Genomic DNA, 21995 nt, shown 5'->3' with positions numbered 1-21995 from the left:
GGCAAGAACAAGATCCGTGCAATAAACAGCTATGCCTTATCAGTAATCAGATACCCTGCCGGAATAATAAGCTGGCCAATGGAAGAGATGAAGGCCACGGATGTTAAGACTCGGAAGCTACTAACCATGCATGGAGGGTTCCACCCCAAATCCAGCACCCTGAGACTGTACACAAGCCGTAAGGAAGGAGGCAGAGGACTAGTGAGTGTGAGAGCCACTGTCCAGGATGAAACATCCAAGATCCATAAATACATCAAGGACAAAGCCTCAACGGACGATGTGCTCAGCGAATGTCTCAGACAATGGGGAACAGAGGACGAGGTGCTGGAGGACCCATCATGGGAGGACAAGCCCCTACATGGGATGTACCACCGACAAATAACTGAAGTGGCTGATATCAGGAAATCCTACCAATGGCTGGAAAAAGCTGGACTCAAGGACAGCACAGAGGCCCTCATCCTGGCCGCCCAGGAACAGGCCCTAAACACCAGAGCAATAGAGGCTCAGATCTACCACACCAGACAAGACCCAAGGTGTAGGTTGTGCAAGGAGGCCTCTGAGACAGTCCAGCACATAACAGCAGGGTGCAAGATGCTGGCAGGGAAAGCGTACATGGAACGACATAACCAAGTGGCGGGCATAGTGTACAGGAACATCTGTGCAGAATATGGACTGGAAGCCCCGAGGTCAAAGTGGGGAACACCCCCAAAGGTGGTGGAGAATGACCGAGCTAAGATCCTGTGGGACTTCCAGATCCAGACAGACAAGATGGTAATGGCGAACCAACCGGACATTGTGGTGGTGGATAAAGAACAGAGGAAAGCCGTTCTGGTGGATGTAGCAATACCAAGTGACTACAACATCAGGAAAAAGGAGCACGAGAAACTGGAGAAATACCAGGGCCTCAGAGAGGAACTGGAGAAGGCCTGGAAGGTGAAGACCACAGTGGTGCCTGTGGTCATCGGGGCCCTCGGGGCAGTCACCCCCAAACTGGAGCAGTGGCTCAAACAGATCCCAGGAACAACATCAGACATCTCAGTCCAGAAATGTGCAGTACTAGGCACAGCCAAGATACTGCGCAGAACCCTCAAGCTCCCAGGCCTCTGGTAGAGGACCCGAGCTCAGAGGATGAAAGAGAGAGACCACCCGCGGAGGGTGAGAAGGGAAGTTTTTTATGTGTATATAAAAAAAAAAATTCCCCTCTCACCCTCCGTGGGTGGTCTCTTTCATCCTATATATCCTATAGCAATAAACAGCTATGCCTTACCAGTAATCAGATATATATATATATATATATATATATATATATATATATATATATATAAAATTATGTATAATTTTATACATTTATTTATTGTAAATATACAAATATATAATATTTAATTTTATACATTTATTTATTTATTGGGTTTTACATTTTTATCTTGATTGAACTTGTATTAATTTCTATTACCTAAAAATTGTCACTTTCCTAAAATACCAAAATAATGGCCGGAGTCACCAAGTAATTTTTCTTTGAAAAAAGTTAATTTGGCAGGTGGAAAAAAATCACCCCCTTTATTTTCTCTTGCCTAAAGATGATTTAGGCAAAAAAAAAAAAAAAAAAGTGACTTAGGTCATTACTTTAGGACGATGACTAAATGAATCCCGGGGGCTGGTCAACATTTTTCATGAGGGGGCCTTGGCCCCCTCGTGGCCTCCTCTTGGGGTCGCCACTGTTGTATCCTTTTTTTTTTTTCCTTCTCCTAAATGTTGCTCACCCTCACGGCGGTACAGCGTGCTGGGCAGCGTGCTGGAGCTCCAGGACAGAGACCAGTGGACGTTGCTGCCCAGCTTCTTCTTCGTGGCCGACTCCCTGGAGCGTCTGTACTCCCAGAAACAGCGACGCTTAGCCGGACGCTCGCCTGGCTGCCTGGCTGGCTCGGGCTCCACCTCTGGAGAAACACGCAAAAACAGGAGGCAGAATTAGAACAAAGACAGCGGACTTTAGTTTTATCCTGATTTACTCTGACCTCTTCTTGAATTCAAAGACTGTCTATTCCTGAGTGAAGCCAAGTAGAACTAACCACCTTCTTCAGTGTGTAAGTTGTTACTGAGGGAAACAATGTAAGGTTTACTCATATGAGCAATGTGTAGAAAAAGGAAAGTTATCAGTTCTCAACATTTCATATCAACTTATCCAACCAATGATACATTAATTAATTTTTTACTCTTACTTGAGTAATTTCTTGGACGACTACATTTTACTTTAAAATGTATGTTGAAGTAGTGCTACTCTCACTCGAATACAGTTTTTGTGTACTCTACCCACCTCTGACGACTACCAATGAATTACAGCCACCAGAGGAATGTACTTCAGTAATTTCTCTAGGATGTGTGCATAGTGTTATAATATTACAGACTCTCTATTAATTCATAAATTAAGTGTTGCTAAAAGTTTGCATCAGATAAGAAGCCCATCTATCCTTAGGCATAAGACTCAAGTTGAATTATTAGCCCAAATTTTAAAAAAGAGAACAAATAATAACCAGAGCAAAATATCTAATCCTGTCAAGTATCAGCAGAATTTCAATTATTCTGCAGTAAAATAAGTAGCTATTTTAACTTGATATCAAAGTAAAATACTAGAGAAATGTGGCTCTTTAACCAGGTGAGGACTGTTTTTTTTCTTGCATATTGTGAAATAATTATTTGGTTTAAATTGCAGCATTAAGTTAAAACTTCCAATTCAAGATTAATAAACTTAAAAACCAATGTTTAGACAACTTGTCTCTTGTTGTTAAATCAACTTCATGAACTTTAATTTCTGAGTCAAAAACCAAAACAATTTTCTTGCATTTTCAAGGCTGCAGGTGGACTTTCATTTCCAAGTTAAACCACCTTCAAATGTTTTACAGTGTGTTTTGCTTTCAACTAAAGACCTGTTAAAAAGAAACAAAATATCTTAAGTCAGTGGTTCCTTTTTTTGAGTGATCGGAGAAACAGTGATGAAACCATCCCGATGCTGAATCCGACCCCCGAGCTTTTCTATTATTAGTAAATGTCACACTCTCTATAGAAGTGGAAAACATTGACAGCCATATATAAGACAATTATTAGAAGAACAACCTAAAAAATCTGAGCCCTAATCATAACTGACAGGTTTTTAAGTTTATATTCCCGCCTGTATGAAATCATGCTGGGAGCCTTAATCCACCAACACAGGCTTCATGTCCAAATGAAAAGCTAGCACCAGCAGAAGGCACATATACTGTTTCATGGACAGACGTCACTGTAGATTAGCCTCAGGCGTCCAAAGCCACAAATAATAGCTTCATAAATAAAATAAATCCGCCACTGGGACAACAAAAAGAGATGCTTCTCCACATCCCAATAAAATCCGGCTCTGATGAAGACGTTCTAGTGAGAGCAAATCTGATTTGCACAAACAAAACACCAAGTCCGAACGTTTTTCCATTAGCCAAGTGCTTCCAGATAAACACACACACACACACACGCACACGCACACACACACACACACACACACACAGCTTATGTAACATAATGTCATCTGGTCCAGTCTGCAGATAACACCATTGTCTACATGTTCACATTCTCCCCTCAGCTCAATCTTTCCATCCCACACAGACATATTCTGCCTTTTTCCCTCAACCTCCTAAATTCACAAACTCAACACATTTCCACCCATTACAGACGCCTTTGGTTTGCCACGTCAGAAATTGTTATGACAAGATTATCTGGTTAAATAGACACCAACTCTGTGGAGAAGAAAAATGGAGAAATATGACTCCAGCTGGGGTTTGGGATCGAGATGTATCCCTTTGTTACCTTGCAGTAGAAGGCCTAAGATGTGTTTATTTATGGGAGGAGAAGGGATGATAATAGGAAGGAGACTGGAAAAATAAAACAAAATCTACTCTGAAGATCTACACATATATATGTGTAATATAGCATATGGAATAGATATGTTATATATATAATCTCTTCATTATAAATTTAAAATCTGCAGCAGTGGTCTGTCTCCAGCAGCTACTATAAGCTAGCATAAACTAGCTAAGCCCAACATCAGGGTTAGCTAGTTTTCTGTGGGAAACCCTGTGTTTTACATACAAATATAACATATATATGTAATATAGCATATCAGGAAGATATGTTGTATTTAATTTGTTCAATTTAAATTTTAAATCTGCAGCAGTGGTCTGTCTCCCGAAGCTGCTAGCTGCCAGAAGCTAATAAAAGCTAGCAGAAACCATCAGGCTTAGCTACAGTAGTTTTCTGTGGGAAACTCTGCATATTTCATATTTATTCAATGAAACTATCAATAGATATTTTTTAATGTAAAATATAATTAAAAGTACTTACTGTTTGCAAGTTAGTGATACAAATCACATTAATATCATAGTATTTGTACAAAATATGATAAAACTTTAAGTCCATGCCGCCCACCGCTAGCTGCTAAGCAAAACATTTCTTCAGAAAACACTTCAGGTCAACTAATGAATCCTAATGAATGCATCCTCTTAGTTAGAGAATTAATTATCTACCTGATGTTTTTAGGTCAAATTTCACACAGGTATATACAGTGAATCTCCTGATATTTAAAATGAACCAAACCAGAGCTGGTCCCTGGTAAATTATTTATTATTATATAATTTATTTATTTATCATTTGGCATAGACCCAGATTAAATTAGACATTTATGCACTATATAAAAAAAAACATATAACTCTTTTTTTTTAAATCACGTTTTTCACATTAAACCAGATTAAATATTTCCTGTTTCACACCAGTTAACATTACTATAATTATTTATATTTGCTAAATACAAGAAGTTAAAATTTTTTCTGAAAATATTGGAACATGCATTTGTTTCCGGTGAAACAGAAGCTACTGTAAATACTGTTTGGTTGTAAGATCTTTATCATGTTGATGCTGGTTTTCAGATGTGGAACATTGTGCAGGTCTGCTCTTGTTGCACGTTCAGGTTCTGGTTTACTGGCACCAGAACAGTTAGCAAGGCACAAAGATTACTGTGTGGCTCAAATCCACCAACTGCAGATATCACAGTCTGAAACTGGGTTCACATTCTGGAAAACAAAGTCTACGCTGCAAAAACACAAAATGTTACTGACGTCATTGCTCTGGATTACATGTCCATATGGTCAGGCCTTTTTCGGGTTTATTCTCGATAATGAAACCTCTGGTCCAACCAGGATCTCACATTATTTGCACTTTTGTGGGATTGTACTGGGACAAAAATGAGCAACAAAGTCACTGCAAAAACACAAAATCTTACAAGAATTTTGGTCCACTTTCTATTGCAAATATCTTAGTAAACTTGAAATTAGACAAAACTGACTTACAAGTAACTTTTTAATAAGAAATAGGCGCTTGCTTTAAGTAATTAATTCCTTAATATTGATAAAACGTACTAGTTTCGCTGGCAGATTATTTCACTTATAACATGACATTTTCCCATAAGTGAAACAATCTGCCAGTGGAACCAGTATTTTTTAAACAATATTCTCAAAATATTGACTAAAATAAGCTCTTAATTTACTTTGTAAGATTGTTTGATTTCAAAACTTGTAGTTTTTATTGCTTGTTTCATAATTTATTATGTTTTTATGAAGTAAAACACTTTGACTGAAATGTGCTGTGCAAATAAATAAACTTGACTTCATTTTGCCACGTAAAGCCAAAACTCACCACACTCAGTTTCTGAGGAGCTCGAGAGTTCAGCCTCCACCGCCGTTTCCTCCGCCCCTTCCTCCTGCTCCTCTTCCTCTTCCTCCTCCTCCTCCTCTTCCTCCTCGTCCTCCAGCTCTGTGTTCGCCTGGCTGTCCTCGCTGCCCTGCACCTCCTGCTGAACCTCAGCCTCCTTCGCCTCCTCCGGCGGAGCGCTGAGCGCCGGCCTGGCCGCCTTTTCCCCTCCTTGGCTCAGAGAGTAGTTGTGTTCCTCGCTGCAGTGCTCCAGCGCCAGCCCTGACCCGGCCGCCGCCGCCGCCGCCGCCGCCGCCGCCGCCGCTTCCTGTCCCTGCCCCTCCTCTTCCTCGGGCGCCACCTGATACACCTCCACCGTACACTCCATCGACACCTCTTGGTCGCGTTCGTCTCCCATCCCCATTCCGGCGGCACACAGCTCCCTCTGTGTTGCCACGGTAACGGGGCCACGCGGCGACTCCTTCCCCGCCGCCGAGACCTGGACTTCCTGGGTTACTGGAGGGGCCACGCAGCCGTCCCTCCTCTTCTTCCACTCCTCCTCCTCCTCCCGGCTCCTCCCCCAGCGGCCCATCAAGATGGCGTCCTCGGAGCACGCCAGCAGCTCCCCGCCGACTCCGAGGCCCAGCTTGGTGTAGCGGGCCATCTCGTCCAGCGCCGACACATCCCAGCGCTCTGGATGCTGGTCCTCGCCAAAACCGCCATCATCCACCAGGTCGCTCAGTAGCTCGAAGGGCCGTTTCCGTGGCGACGCCGGGGAGCCCAGCATCAGGAGCACGCTCTACAGCAGGCGAGGGGAAGACATTTATGGGTGAGATGGACAAAGTACTCCAGTATTTTAGCAAAGTACTGGAGTACTTTAGTAAAAGTATTGATACTGATGGACAAATGTTGCTCAACTACAAGTAAAAGTTGCTCGGTCAAAAGTTGACACTGCAAAAACTCAAAATGTTACCAAGTATTTTTCTCTAGTTTCTAGTAAAAATATCTTGTTTCATTTGGAATAAAACTAAATTAACTTACAAGTAACTTTTCAGCAAATATAAGAGCTTATTTTAAGTCAGTAACTCCTTGATATTGATGAAGACGTTCTAGTTCCACTGCAGATTATTTCAGGTATCAAATGGGAAAAATGTCTTGTTGAAAGTAAAATAATCTGCCAAAGACACTGGCACTTTTTATCAGGATTAAGGAATTATTGACTTAAAACAAGCTCCTATTTTTTGTTTAAACTGAAAATACATCAAATATTTGTCTTACTTAGACAAATAAGATATTTTAAGAAAAATATTCTAAATTAAGACAATGTTACTTGAGATTAAATTTCTTGAAAGCAGCAAACATACAGCTCTGGAAAACATCAAGAACCCACTAAAAATGACCAGTTTCTCTGATTTTACTCTTTATAGGTTCATGTTTGAGTAAAATGAACTTTATTCTTTTATTCTATGAACTACTGACAACATGTCTCTGAAGTTACCAACAAAACATTTAGTTTCTATTTGCAGAAAATGAGAAATGGTCAAGATAACGAAGAAGGTGCAGAGCTTTCAGACCTGAAATAATGCAAAGAAAACAAATTCATGTTCATTTAGAAACAACAACATTAATGTTTTAATCAGGAAGAGTTCAGAAATCAATGTTAGGTGGAAAAACCAGGAGGTGGATAAAACTTAGCTTAAAATGCTCATTTGACGGCGGGATTCTTATTTTTTAAGCCCGATTTAGTTTGAATCATGGTGCGATTTCTTAATTAAATAGTTTATTTCACAATTCAAAGAGAATCGAATCGATAAGTGATATCGATGATGGAATCAGTATCGCTAAATTCCCATCAGTTCCCATCAGTTCCCATCAGTTCCCATCCCCCACCCTGGCCTCCTACCTGATCGTACTCAGTCCTGCCCCCTTGTGGCGACATGGCCAGCGGGCAGGGGCTCAGCAGGCCCCTGTGGCCCCCGTAGGCCTCGCCAAACGCAGGCTCCATCCCATTCATACCCGGCTGCAAGCGGAGAAGCAGGTGAGAAACTGTGAACATGTAGGCCGAGCGCAGCGAAGGCGTGAGGGCCGGAGCGGCTTTACCTGAGGCATGCCCGAGGCAGGAAGGTGTCAGGATGTCACATCAGGCAACTTCTGCAGCAAAAGCAAAACGCACTTTTCATTTCAAGCAAGAACAGCTCTGCTGCGTGTTTCCGCTCTGCAAAAACACAAAACCTGACCACGGGTTTTATTAGAATAAACATCGTAATTCACTCGAAATAAGACAAAACTAACGGATTTTCTGCAAGGTGAAGCAGCTTGTTCACTGTAAAACGTGAAGTTGGTTTAACTTGAAAATGAAAGTTCACCTGCTGACTGGAAAATGTAATTTAAGTCACAAGAAAATTGTTTTGCTTTAAACTCAGAAATTAAAGTTTATGAAGTTGATTTAACAACAACAGACAAGTTGTCTAAATATTGTTTTTAAGTTCATTAATCTTGAATTGTGAGTTTTAACTAAATGCTGCAATTTAAACCAAATAATTATTTCTCAATATGCAAGAAAAAAACTGCCCTCACCTGGTTAATAAAGGTTAAAAACATTTTTGTTTGCTGTTGCCCAGTGTTAAATTTTTTAATTTTTATTTATTTATTTACTTGTTATTGTTTTTTAAAACTTTTTAAATGTAATCTGTGTAATTTTAACCTGTTTGATGTGTTTTTTTCTTGTTTTTATCTTCTTTATACAAGTACTTTGAGTGAAAGTCAATAATTATTGAAAATTAATTATTGACTTAATTAATTTTGATTAAAGTTGCAAAGTTATTTATAAGTTACTTTTTTTTTAAGTGTACTAATATATTTGCACTAGAAACTAGACCAAAAATACTTGGTAACATTTTCTGTTTTTGTATAAGAAAAATTAGTTCAACCCAGGAAAACAATTCAAATTTAGCTGAACTGGTGGCGTTTTGTTGAGGAAAATATTTCGTACTTGTTGAATCTTGTCTCAGTCGTCCCCCACTTTACCACCTCAATGTTTTTATTTGTTTCTATTATGCCACAGTGTTTTGCTCATATTTTTAAAGTCGGCTGCTGTTGGTAAAATGATGAATGGGATAAATGGTCTTGACTATATTTGGCAGTAATAATGTAACATAATGTGATAATATTAGATCTTAAACGGGACGTATCATGAAAACTTTCATGTTTTTGTTATTCTGTCTCAGTTTCTACTGCTTCTAAAAACAGCTCAAGTCCTTTAAAATAGTAATAAAAAACACTCAGCTGTTTTCTGCCAATAAGTTAATGTTTTTGGTGTCTGGAAGAAAACATTAGCTTAAATTTGTGGGTACAGAGACGTGCAGACGGGTAGCGTCTGCAGACTGAGTCCTCTCTCTCTGCAGAGCAAAAGGAGACGTGGCTCCTTTTCTGTGAAGACAGAAAAGATCAGACGATCTCCCAAAAATTAAGGAAATTATGGAAGATTTATCGATTCGCCCTTAGTAACCAAATTCAAAAAAATTGAAGATAAAAGATGGTTTCCATTTCAATTTAAAGAACAGCAGCACATCAAGCAATCTTACATGTTCAAAACAAAGCAACCATCGTTTTGTACAGGTTAATTTGCAAACCCGGACCTTCATAAAAGGACACACACACAGAAAACAGCTGAATTACTGACTATAAACAATAAAACTACATTAGAAAAAGCCAATTCTCCTAAATAAAGCAGGTTGATCTGATTTATCTGTTTGTTTTTAAATCCCATTGGGAATGTCCATTTGTTCAGATCACCAAAGCTGCAGGAATAATCAATTTTGGATGTAATTTTGCACACAGTAAAAGGTAACACCTTATTTGAAGTGGTGTGCATAAGACTGACAGCATGAACATGAAGGAGTCTCCATGAATGTTTACGACTGTTGTCATGAAGTGTCAGTCAGTAAATAATGACACTTTAATACAAAGTTGCATTAAAAGTTTAATTAAAAGTGTCAGCAGTCATAAAAATTCAAACTGCTTCATCTTCATCGCAGTCTTATTTATGCACACCTTGCCAAATAAATGTTATCCAATACAATTTAAAAAGCTCTTCAGACTGAAGGAGGCAGAGGGGGCGTTTCATTCTGGGGGTTTTCAAAAGCAGTCACTTTTCTGCAGAAGGAAAAGTGACCATTAAAGCATCAGTGGATGTGATTTACACAAACACAACAGAGGAAAATATTTTACAGTAAAAAAGAAAAAAGATAAGACAAATTAATTTCCAGAGAAAACGTCACACAGTCAAAACGTTTCCAAACAGAAGCGACAGAAGGAAATGTTTCTTACCTTAGACTGAGAAGGTGAAAAAGTGGAGCCCTTTTTTCACATTTCGTATCCCCAAAAATCTTTGTCACAGTCTGAAGAAACAAAAGAAACAGGAAGCTGTGAGTCTCCTTAAATTTACACTCACGTTTGCTTTGTTTGATCAAAAAGCGACAAACTATCAGAGGATTTTAACGTGTCCAACAGCAAACATTTCTGAGATGAATGTGATTTGGCAGCAGGAGCCATTTTTCACTGTTTGGCTTTATTTTGCTGTACTCTCTCCTTTTTAAAGTCTGCGCAGCCACCAAAGCTAAACCTGCTCGTGTTTGTGGCCTGCTTCTCGTTTTGCTATTAATACATCCATTTATTCGACATAAACCAGCTTCCTGCTGAACAGAAATGTAGGACATGTCACTTCCTGTCAACAGAGAGCTTTCCAAACAACAACTGCAGAAGCTTTTATGGGGCAAGAAAAGGTTAAATTTGATTATGCAGCAAATATGGAGGATTACCACAGAGCATTTGTTACTTCTGCATGAACAGATGTTTTGACACGAGCTTCAACAAAGAATAACTTTGATGTCACTTTGTTAAATATTACACAACCTGCAGAGGAGGAATGAAAATCTAAGCACCTGGAAACAGGAGAAGACAGTAAATCTAAAGTAAAAACACAAACTAAATGATTCATGAAGGCAAAATCTTAGCAAAACTCAAACAGCTTATAGATTTATGGCCAACGTTGAGCAGCGGCGCAAATGTTTTTTTCACACATACTATGAACACATTCGTAAGTCTTACAGGATCCCATGGGCGTAGGTTTGGGTAGGGACGGTAGGGACATGTCCCGACCAATATTCACGGAATATGAAAAAGTCCCGACCAATTTTTGCCATATTGGCTCAAAGAACGTGGATCTACGATCTTTGATTAGCAGCAACAGGCAGTGCGCGGAACGGAAGCTTCTTAGTTTGACATTTATTATGAGCCTCCGAGACCGTGTCGGAACGGTGCTGTCGGGGGGGGGGGAGGGGGAGTCAGTTGATTCGTCGGACGTTCTTTGATTAGCTGCAAAAGGCGGCGGCTAGCTGGACACACGCGTCTCCTTCTGAGTCTCCGAGACCATGTCGCCACCAAAAAAGAAAAGGACAGACATTAGAAGTTATTTCGCTACGTCGGCTGTAAGTACAGTGAGTGGACCCATAAGTTAGATATCTATCACGCAACGCATTTGTTGTAAAGTCCGGTGTTCAGTAAGGTCAGCACTGAATGTGAGTGACAACAAACATTGCAATAATACAGAGAATTTTATTCATGTTTATTTTTTTTGTTAGTGCAATATATTATTTTATTTTATTATTGATTTCTTCTTATCTGCAATTGTGTTTGCTGTATCCAGAGGATATTTCTTTTGATCTTACTTGTAACGTTTGCTGAATTTTGTAAAGGAAAAAGTAAAGTGTTCTTGAACTGATCTGCTGAGTATGACTGTATCTGGTTGTATACACAAGATGTATGATATGGTTATGGTTGGGGGGAGGGGTTATTAAGCCAATGTGGTTTCCCCCCCTTCTCAAAAATGTTCGGTGCTCTTGGGCATTTCACTGTGCTGGAGGGGGAGGGGGGGGGGTCAAGGTCCCCACCAAAACTTAGACCAAACCTACGCCCTTGCAGGATCCTGTCGGCACTTACATTCAATTCATGTGAAAACTTAATATTTATAGCTGGGGTGTTAAAAGTGCGGCGCAGGGGCCAGTTTGTGCACCTTGGATTGATTTTGTGCGGACCCCCATCTGCAATTCAACTATGATGCAATTTTTATTTGTAATCAGGGAGAAACTACTACCGAATTAGTTAAAATAAAAAAAGGAAAGTGCAACACAAAGCATTTGTCTTTTCATAGCCAAGCTTTTACATGAAGTAAAACCGCATTTATCCAGAGATGTTTACTGAAAAGCCGACTCTGCTGCTCCCACATCAGCTTTTATTGTATGCATTTTTTAGGTAAAATAAGGTAATTTTATTTAAAAAACACATTTTCAGCAACAAGGCATTTCAAAGGGCTTTACATGAATACAAACAAAAGAACAGAAGAAAAATAAAAGTAATCCACAATTATAAACTAGTAGGAGTTTCTGTTGATAAACTCCTATTAGTTTATAAATATCATATTTATAAACTCCTGTTAGTTTATAAATATCATATTTATAGACTCTATATTTGCGAGAGCCAGACAGGAATAATGTTTATAAGCCATAAACAGAGCAGGCGCCTTGAAATCCTGTTCTTATTACTGAAAATACATTTGTTAAATCAAGTCCAAAAGAAACTAAAAACTAGACGCCTTTCATTTAATACAGCAAATTTATTTTCTGTAAAGTATTTTTTAACTGCAAATGCATCCTTAAATGATCAACCATACGTTAAAGGAATGCTACTTCATTGCATTTTAGGCAATCAAATGTTTATTTTCTTATTGTTTAGAGGATTTTTATGTATTTTTAGTTTTGCGTTTTAAAAAAAGCTTAAATAAAAAATCTGCAGAATGTGCCCATTTTCTATCTGATTTTCCTCTAATAAGAGGCCATTTTGAAGCAAAGCATTGGTAGCTGCACATCATCTAGGAGATAGATGCTGATTTTTTTAAAGCAATCGATCAGCTAATCAGATTGATAAACGGATTTAAGATGGTGGGTTATTATATTTTTACTTGTTCTAATTATATCACTGCACTGAAATAAAGTGCAGCTGATCATTTTGTATAAACACAAAAGCACAGTGAGAGGGCTTTTTAAACATAAAGCTCATTTTTTAAGCTTTTTGTGATTGAATTTGAATGTCAGCGACTGAAGTCTAAAATTAGCACACAGGAACTGAATCTGCAACGTTCACCGAATATATTTGTTGCACTGTCAGAACCTTTCGCTGTGACTTCAGATCTCTCCAGGGGAAAATATCCTGAGTTGTGAAACAGGAAGTGGAAAGACAACATTATCCTTGAAGTCTAAACATGGGCTTTTCTGCAGCTGATCAGTCAATATGTCCTGAGAGGCAGCTTAGCTGACAAATCCCCACTGAAAACAGGCTAAAATAAAAAGATAAGTAGACTTTTATTTACTTTAGAAACTGAGTTTGAAAAGACAATATGCCCTCATTCTGTGCACAACTGTAACCAGATTATCTTGATCAGATTACTTTGGGTAAAAATACCAGTTTCCTGCTAACAAAGTTTTAACAAAATCTTGGCAACAAAATTGAGAACGTGTGACACAAAGATTATATCGTAAATATAGAAATTCCTACTATAGAAGCTGTAATTTTAAGTTAATATGTTTAATATGATTACCTACTAACAATTATTTTAGTAATCGATTATTCTATCCATTATTCTGACGATTAATTGGATTAAGTAGTTAGCACATTGTATATCTGTATTTACTCTAGTAAACAATTAATTACAAATCGGTTGACAATCATTTCAATAATCGATTAATCACGATTAATGATGATTAATCGTCTCAGTCTTATTACCTTTCTTCGGCCAGCTGACTAGCAGTGCACAGCAACATGTGAGAGGAGGTTATTTAACTTCCCTTTGGGATTAATTACGTATTTTTGAACTTGAATTTGTCACTTTATGTTCCAAAAAAAGCCCAGATATTCTAATACTTCGTGCAACTTCTTATTGGAACGACTTCTGCTGTAGCTACGTGGAAACCTCAACATTTTTTATAACGATGCAGATAAAGAACAAACAACAAAAACACCGTGATGAGCCTAAATGTTGTAGTTTATAGAAAACATTTCTTAGCTGCATAAAACGGCTCACTGTAAACGGTAAAAAAAAAACAAGTCATCCGCACATTGTTATGATGATGCAGGCAGGTTTCCAGAGAGTTTTTACTGCTTTCTCATTTACAACTGAATACAGGGATTTTGGCTGAGGTTGTTCAGAAAAAAATGTTAAACCGAATCGTTAGGAAAAGTGCGTTTTGACTCCCGACCCGATCACACTCGACCAACGACATCTTTAGAAAAGAAGAGACGAGGCAAAGCTGTAAGCACTGATCAGCCTGAGACGCTTACAAATGGCAACATGATGAAATACAGGGTAACATCTATGCACACACACACACACACACACACACACACACACAGCAGAAACAATGCTGGCATACTGTTGGAAAACTGCGGAAAAGCCAAAGCATGCAGCTCAAACAGACCCTTGCTCAGTGATTTGAGAACAATGCCAGAATATGTTCCCTTTGGATTGACCTCGGGAGCACAGGAATGAGGAAATGAAAATCTGCCTGGCAGTTGTGAGAAGCCGCTTGGAAAGCTGGTATTTGGCTCATAAAGCATGCCAGCTACCAAGCCGCTGTAACACAAACAGTCGCCAGACGCATAAAGTAAAGTTTGAACTCGATAAGGAGAATAATGATCCCTGCAAAACTACGAACGCTAAGAGACATACCTCTCTAGCACGGAGAAGAGGCGATTCAACCCGCAAAGTGCTGCAGGTTTGTGGAAGATTTAGTGCCGTGTGCATTTTCATGCCAGCGGTTTTGCTTGTGCACACAACACGACCGGCTTAAATGCCAGTTTAAACTGCTTCCTTCTCTACTTAGGAAAAACATGACAAATGCCTCCACAACTCAGGTACCAGGAATCCTGTTAGTAATCACATTAAACATCAAATTATGGCACAAAAGAAACACACAGAGGAGTTCAGCAACATGTTAACATGCTTTTTAAATAAAATCTCAGATTTTAGGGCTGCTACGAATTATTGCTTCAATAACCAATTATTCTACTGATTATTCTGATTACTCGATTAATCAAATAAAAAGTTTGCACATTCTGCAGATTTTCCATTTAACCACTGAAGACTTTTCATACAATATTAGAAATACATTAAAATATGCAAATAAACAAGTAATTCAATTCCATTTGTAAGTAAGAAAATAAACATTTTATAGCCTAAAATGCAAAAAAAATAAAAAAATCGATTACTAAATTAGTTGATGATTATTTCAACAATCGATTAATCGTCTCAGCCCTACACTCATGTTCTTTCCTGACTCTTCTATGTTTCTGTTCAGACTAGGGCTGGACAATAAATCAATTTTATTGATTAATCAAATTTTTGTTTGTTTTTATCTTTGGAAAATCTGAATTTTTTTTCTCACAATCCACTTATTTAGTTCAAAGTTCAGAGTGACGTCAGCACACCACAAAGATGTCATCCTGTTTGACCAAAGTCTTTTACAGTTTCTATTTATTTGGACTTTGAATTTAGGTCAACTCTGAATTCAAAGGGTCAAGCTAAGATTTCTTCTTTTAATACAAATAAAGTCATGATGTTGCAAAAATACAGTTGTGGGAATATGAGAATAAAGCCAGAAATGTTATGAAAAATACCAAAAGATTAATTACTCAAGCTTTGCAATAATTAAAACTACTTTTTCTTGAAATATTATGACAGTCTTCTGGTAGAATGGCGTCTTTATTCTGCTAATATTATGACTATATTCTCTTAATTAAACAAATATTCTTGTTTCAGGTTCTAATACTCTGTTGTGCAACTTACAGAAAAGAAGGTTAAAGTAAAAAAGCAAGAAAGAAATCTATTAAAATGGTTGGAAAAAATCAGAGATTTTTAAGCTCAGCAGTATTTCAGGCTCCTGCTGAGTTGCAAAGCAGGTATTTCTGCAACAACTGGCTTCATTTTGCGACTGTTGGCTCAACATTGGACTCGGTCCAAAGGTCCCACAGCTAATAAACTCACTCTGACAGGTGGATTTTACAGCAGCACCACAGGGAAACCAAACAGAAGCCATTAATCTCCAAACACCGTAAATTTCAATCCAGCAGCTCCCATCACTGTGAAGATCGACCAAAGATTTGTTTTGTTCTTTGCAAACAAGAATCTGGGAGCAAACAAAATGCCCTGAGCACCGCAAGGTCTGTGGCCAGATATATATTCACAAGCCAAACAAGAGTGCTAACATTTACAGTGTGGAGCGATACGGCTCATGTGGTGCAGTTCATGCATGACGGCGGCCATTTTGTCCTTCATATCGGTCCATAGAGGGGGGTTACGCTGTTTCAGAGGGAGGTAGGAGTAAAAACACCAGCTTCAAAGTAAAACTGAACATGTTAACACAACCAAAGATATAACTGACTATAGGGCTGAAACGATTAATTGAATTCATCGTGATTAATCGATTATTGAGATAATCGTCAACTAATTTAGTAATCGATTAATTGTTAACTGGAGCATACAGACTCAAAAACAGAACAAATTACTGAAAGAGCAACGCAGTCAGAGCCAAAATTTAGCCAAAATTGTACACAAAATAAAAAATATAGTATATATGTGTGTCTGGAATGCACAAAGACGTTCAATTCAGACAAACATGGACAGAAATCTAAAATAAGATCAGGGTTCCTGCTTGGAATTTGACTTCAATCAATCAAGTTTGTTTGTTTTGCACGTTTCAGGCAGTTCAAAATGCTTTACATCACAAAAACACAAAAATGTAATGTAAGAAAAATGGAAAAAAATCGATCTTCAGGCTTTTTTCATCCACTAACCAATCCATACGTCCATCTATCTAGTCAATTTGCCTCTTTTCATTCATTCATATATCAGTCGATTTGCTGTCCCATTCGCATGTCCATCTATTCAATAATCCACCTTTCATTCCTACTTATAAATGTTGAATTTCTGCCCATACTGTGCAATATTTTTACTCTTTATTGTCTGACACGTTGCTGCTGTTGCACAGAAATTTTCCCACTGTGGCACAATAAAAGATATTTCTACTTTTCTTCTTTGTCTTTACAGGGTGTGATTTAAGAGTTTTCATATATAAAGCCTGAGGAAATTTGAGGCTTAAGACTTTGGAAAGACTGGAAAATATGCAGAAATCCTGAAAGATGTAGAAAGATGGACATTTTAAACATCTATATTAAAACTGGAGCATTTTAATATTTTCTATCAATAGAATGCCCAGAGGTTATACTGAAGCACTACTTCAACATATTTTTACTCAAGTTAAAAAGTAGTCATACAAGAAATTACTCAGTAAAAAAAAGGATTTGGTAAAAAAGCTGCTTACGTACTGAAAAAATAAATAATGTAACATTTAAAAACAACATCAGATGAACCAAAATACAAAGTTATGTGGAAATGTTGGTATTTTAAAGTCCAAAATGAAAATAATTCACACATATAATATAATTCTTAAGTAGCAAAATCAGGCATAAAAACATTTTTCCAAATCAATTTCTTTCACTAAGAAACTTACAAAACTTTAACAAAAACTGCAGATATGTGTCTATGTGGTGATTTTTTTAAGTTAAAACGGGCTTGTTCTTCACAGTGGGAGAAATTTTACTCAAGTAAGAGCAACAATACTTCATAATAAAACTACTTAAGTAGAAATTAAAAGTGCAGCGTAGTAAAAATACTCCTACAAGAACATTCTGTCGAAAAAGTTACCCAGGTAAATGTGACTAATTTAAAAAAAAAATCAAAACTTTAAATGCAGAAACATGTTTATGAGTTTCTAGGTAATAACTTTTATTTATTTATTTATTCCCCTTTAAATCATGGCATTTTTCATGCACTAAGCACAATCCTGTCTGTGAACCTTGCGGTAAATTTAGATTATGAGAAAGAATCAAAATTCAGTGGCTGGAATAAAGACTCAATCATAACTCAAGCATGATCCTGAACCACGGATGGCTGCGCACGAAACAAGGCGAGCGGAGCAGCGAGAGAGGCTGGGATGGAACACCATGGCCGAAAACCGCGATGAGGAGGCGGGGAAGCGGTCCGGGGAGACACCGTGCTGTCTGTCAGTCAATCTGGGAAGCCCATTTAAACCCAAATTAAAGCTAAACAAATCAATCTGGACACCGATCAAATCACAGATGTGCGCCTGAGTTCTCCATTTCTGTCGTAATTGCGTGAATGAATGCAAAAGAGGAAAAGTAGGTTAAATAAACGACCCCCGCCTCCCTCAGTGTCCTTGGAGCTCCGTTTCCCACTCAGCCACGGAGGGATGGAAGTGGCTCTCCGTCCGTTCAGTGCGCATCTTCCCCCCAATCGGATGCAAAAAAAAAAAAACATTTCTATGAGGGCAAACAAATTGGATTAAAGGGTGGAGATCGGGTGCCGGTTGGTGGGCTATCTGGTCATGAACACGCGGTTGTGTCCGCGCAGCTGGATGAAACAGCAGCGGGGGAGGGAGCTGTGGTGGCCGGCTGAGAACATCCAGAAGGCACAGCCTCTATTCCACTGTACACACACACACACACGCACACACACACACACACACAGTCCTAATAACCCTCCTTATGCATATTCAGTTTCTAAAAAGATAAAAAGAAGCGAATATGTCCTCACCAGCAGCCGCTGCTGCGCTCCGCGGCGCGGAGAGACGACCCGGCAGTCATCCTTTCAGCGCACAGACAACAATAAAAAATGGGGCGCAGCTGGCAGTGCCACCGGATGTCCGATATTAATGAGGATGAGAATCAAACCTCCGCGTTTATAACCCCCCCGCCCGCCATCAAGGGCTGGGTTTTAACCAATCTGCCTCGCACTTTTGCAAAACCTAGAAAAAACAGTTTAATCGCTGCTTATATCCACCTGCAGCCCCGATTGTAGCGGGCCAAAACAAGTTGGACTCGGTGTGCAATGTTGCTTTTTTAGAATAAAATCCGAACCGACTCAAGGCTCCGTGATGCGCAGGGAGGACTTTGAATTGAAAGGGGGTTCCTACTATCATCAGAGAGAATGATTTCCTCTTTAAATCTTTAAATGGTGGCGCCGTTGCCCTGCAGCTATAAAGGTCATGAGTTTGAACCTGGGGTTGTTCTCCATGTTCTCCCTGTGGGTTCTCTCAGGGTGCTCCTACTTCCTTATAAGGTTAATTGGTTTCTCTAAATTGGTCCTTCTTAGGGTATGTATGCTCTAAACCAATGACAGTTGGCGTAAAAAGTGGGTATGCACCATAGGGGCGCTGCATTAGAGGGGCGCCAAAATATGGGGGAAAATTCTTGCCATTTAGCATTTGCTGTGTTTAGCAGCTGTCTGTGCATGTGCAAATTGTATGATCCTTTGTTTTTGAAAACCAGAACATTGAATTGATCTATTAACCAAGTCAACAAAAACATGATACTCCCAAAAGGGGGGGAAGGAATTTACATCCATGATCAACAGTCTTGTTTCGAAAGATGATCAATTATATCAATCAATTTCATTAATATAGCGCATTTATTAAGTGTTGTGTAAACATAATAAACACATCATATAGTCAATAGTTGTAAAAAAAACAGACATTACATCTTGCAAAGTGCAATCATCAATACACGTCAAATATGTTGGTCCAATTTATGGTTCAAACGCAGCTGTAATCGGTGCGTTTTTAATGTTGGTTTAAATGAACTCTGTTTCAGCTGTTTTGCAGTTTTCTGGACGTTTTTCCAGATTTGAGGTGCATAGCACACAAAATCTACACTCTGAAAGTTCTGGTGCTCTTATGGCTTAAAGGCCCAGCTGCTTATTTCACTACCTTGAACAAATATAAAGTAGCTAAACACCATGCTCTAAATGGTAGGTCATATTTTAATACAACTTAATTTTTTTTCCTCCTTTATGTGAAGCTTTAAAATCCTTGAGTCAAACTTTTATTCAACTACTTTTTTTGTTGTTGCGTGTGTCAAACATACAACAGAATGATGCTTTACCTTCGCGGAGGTCCCAGTCCGAGTTGCCAGGCTCCTGAAGACCGTGGGTAAAATGTCTGCCACGGCCTCTCCAGATGATCCCACCCCGCACCATCCGCGGAGGGGAGCGGGGGATCGCGATCAGACGGCAGCTGCGGCCGCCAAAGCCTCAGAAATCCCCTTCCTCCTACGGCCACATGCAGGAAGTTGGTTCGCAGCCGGACAGAGCTGGCCTACATCGCGGATAAACAGGACAGGAAAGACGGTTGTAGGACTGTATAACACCCCCCCTCTCCTCCCTAATTCACCCCACCTCCTCCTGTTTCTCCCTCTCTTTCATTGGTGCAGATAAAAGCCTGCCGTTTTATAGACGAGAGGCTGGGGAGAATAAAGACTCACCTATTTAATACAGCTTTAATTAAAACAAAAATGTGCTCACACTTGCGGGGAGCCCATTGCGTGTTTGACTTGCTGTCGCCCGCTGGACTCACTAAACAAATCGCAAAGTGACTTTCTGCAGCAGTTCCGCGATTTAAAACACACTTTATATCCAAATAGAGAATGAGGAATAAACATAAGGAGGGCGTGGGGCTGTCACTGTTAGGAACTGACGCAGCAGCAGCAGCTGCCCGGCTGGAGGCAGCGCCGCGTTTCGGGCTGCGGCGGACCGGGGAAGCGATAGGAAGGAGAGGAGCGACTGACCTGCTAGCAGCTGGAAGGGTGTCAGCTGTAACAACAGCTGCAGTCCCCCGCGTCTCTCCGGCCTGACCCAAGTTTACAATAAATAGTTTATGTTGAGCGTCAAAACAAGACGTCGGAGGCGTTAAACTTCCGGGTGCGATTTCAAAATAAGAGTCTCGAAGCACGTTACTATTAGGTTAACGAGGCAGTACATTTTAGTTATTGTAAAAATGTAACGATATGAGGGTGAGTAAAATATAAGGGTTTTTTCGCTTTAATTTTGTTGAAGAAAAAAAAGAGATACAAACAGTGGCAACACCAAGAGGGGGGCATAAGAGGGCCATGACCCCTTCTTGAAAAATGTTGGCCTCTCCACTGGCCCCTCAGATTCATGTTCAGGTCAGAGAAAGGCATACAAAGTAACTCTTTCAATAAAGACATAAATATAAAACCTAATAAATAAATAAATAAATCCTGATAAATAAATAAATCTATGAAGTTAAAAATGCATTAAAGGAACAATATTATGTATTTTCTGGGCATATAGTCCCATTTTATAGCACAAACAACTATATAAACTTCAGCTGTTATAAAAAAAAATACCGCTGAGGGTGAGGAAAATTTGAGAGAGTTTTTTGTTTTTATTTAAGTATATATATATATATATATATATATATATATATATATATATATATATATATATATATATATATATAAATTCCCTTCTCACCCTCCGCGGGTGGTCTCTTTCATCCTCTGAGCTCGGGTCCTCTACCAGAGGCCTGGGAGCTTGAGGGTTCCTCCAGTATCTTGGCTGTGCCTCGAACTGCACATTTCTGGACTGAGATGTCTGATGTTGTTCCTGGGATCTGTTTCAGCCACTGCTCCAGTTTGGGGGTGACTGCCCCGAGGGCCCCGATGACCACAGGCACCACTGTGGTCTTCACCTTCCAGGCCTTCTCCAGTTCCTCTCTGAGGCCCTGGTATTTCTCCAGTTTCTCGTGCTCCTTTTTCCTGATGTTGTGGTCACTTGGTATTGCTACATCCACCACAACGGCTTTCCTCTGTTCTTTATCCACCACCACAATGTCCGGTTGGTTCGCCATTACCGTCTTGTCTGTCTGGATCTGGAAGTCCCACAGGATCTTAGCTCGGTCATTCTCCACCACCTTTGGGGGTGTTCCCCACTTTGACCTCGGGGCTTCCAGTCCATATTCGGCACAGATGTTCCTGTACACCAGGGGTGTCAAAGTCAAATGGACGGAGGGCCAAATAAAAAATTTAGCTACAAGCCGAGGGCCGGACTGATCGAATGTTCATTGAAATTTTTTTAAATGACGCATATAGTCTAGTGAACCTAATTGAACCTACTGAAAACCTAACAAATATATTCCAATATGATCAGATAAATAAAGCAATATTTTCTTATGGCTCTGTCAGTAATCTTTAATTTTCAACAGACACAACTGAAATATTTTTAAAATATAATTGGATTGAAATACAATAAAATAAAGTGCAAAAATCTATTAATCCACATATGTCAGAGTCAAGGCATTTAGATG

At 39.3% G+C, this 21995-nt stretch overlaps 1 protein-coding gene and 1 long non-coding RNA gene across 2 annotated transcripts in view; one reads left to right on the top strand and one right to left on the bottom strand.

The window, feature by feature from the left end:
• Positions 1-20558, bottom strand: part of LOC106929589 (uncharacterized) — a 44877-nt gene extending 24319 nt beyond the window's left edge. The window contains exons 1-7 of the mRNA XM_015006630.2: positions 20455-20558; positions 19774-19985; positions 10033-10103; positions 7804-7854; positions 7607-7723; positions 5710-6502; positions 1761-1934 (exon numbers count right to left, since the gene is read on the bottom strand). Of these exons, the coding sequence (XP_014862116.2) occupies positions 1761-1934; positions 5710-6502; positions 7607-7723; positions 7804-7812 (1093 nt within the window). The 5' untranslated portion in view covers positions 7813-7854; positions 10033-10103; positions 19774-19985; positions 20455-20558. The remainder of the gene's footprint in view (positions 1-1760; positions 1935-5709; positions 6503-7606; positions 7724-7803; positions 7855-10032; positions 10104-19773; positions 19986-20454) is intronic.
• LOC148161191 (uncharacterized) lies at positions 10847-11485 on the top strand. Its single transcript, XR_015763869.1, has 2 exons — positions 10847-11259; positions 11316-11485. It is a non-coding gene; the product is annotated as an uncharacterized LOC148161191 (long non-coding RNA).
• Positions 20559-21995: the final 1437 nt, after the last annotated feature.

The sequence above is a fragment of the Poecilia mexicana genome, unplaced genomic scaffold (assembly GCF_051168715.1).
Source record: "Poecilia mexicana isolate PSO_F unplaced genomic scaffold, ASM5116871v1 scaffold_1, whole genome shotgun sequence".
In the NCBI taxonomy this organism is placed as follows: Eukaryota; Metazoa; Chordata; class Actinopteri; order Cyprinodontiformes; family Poeciliidae; genus Poecilia; species Poecilia mexicana.
This window is presented reverse-complemented; position numbering and strand designations above follow the sequence as displayed.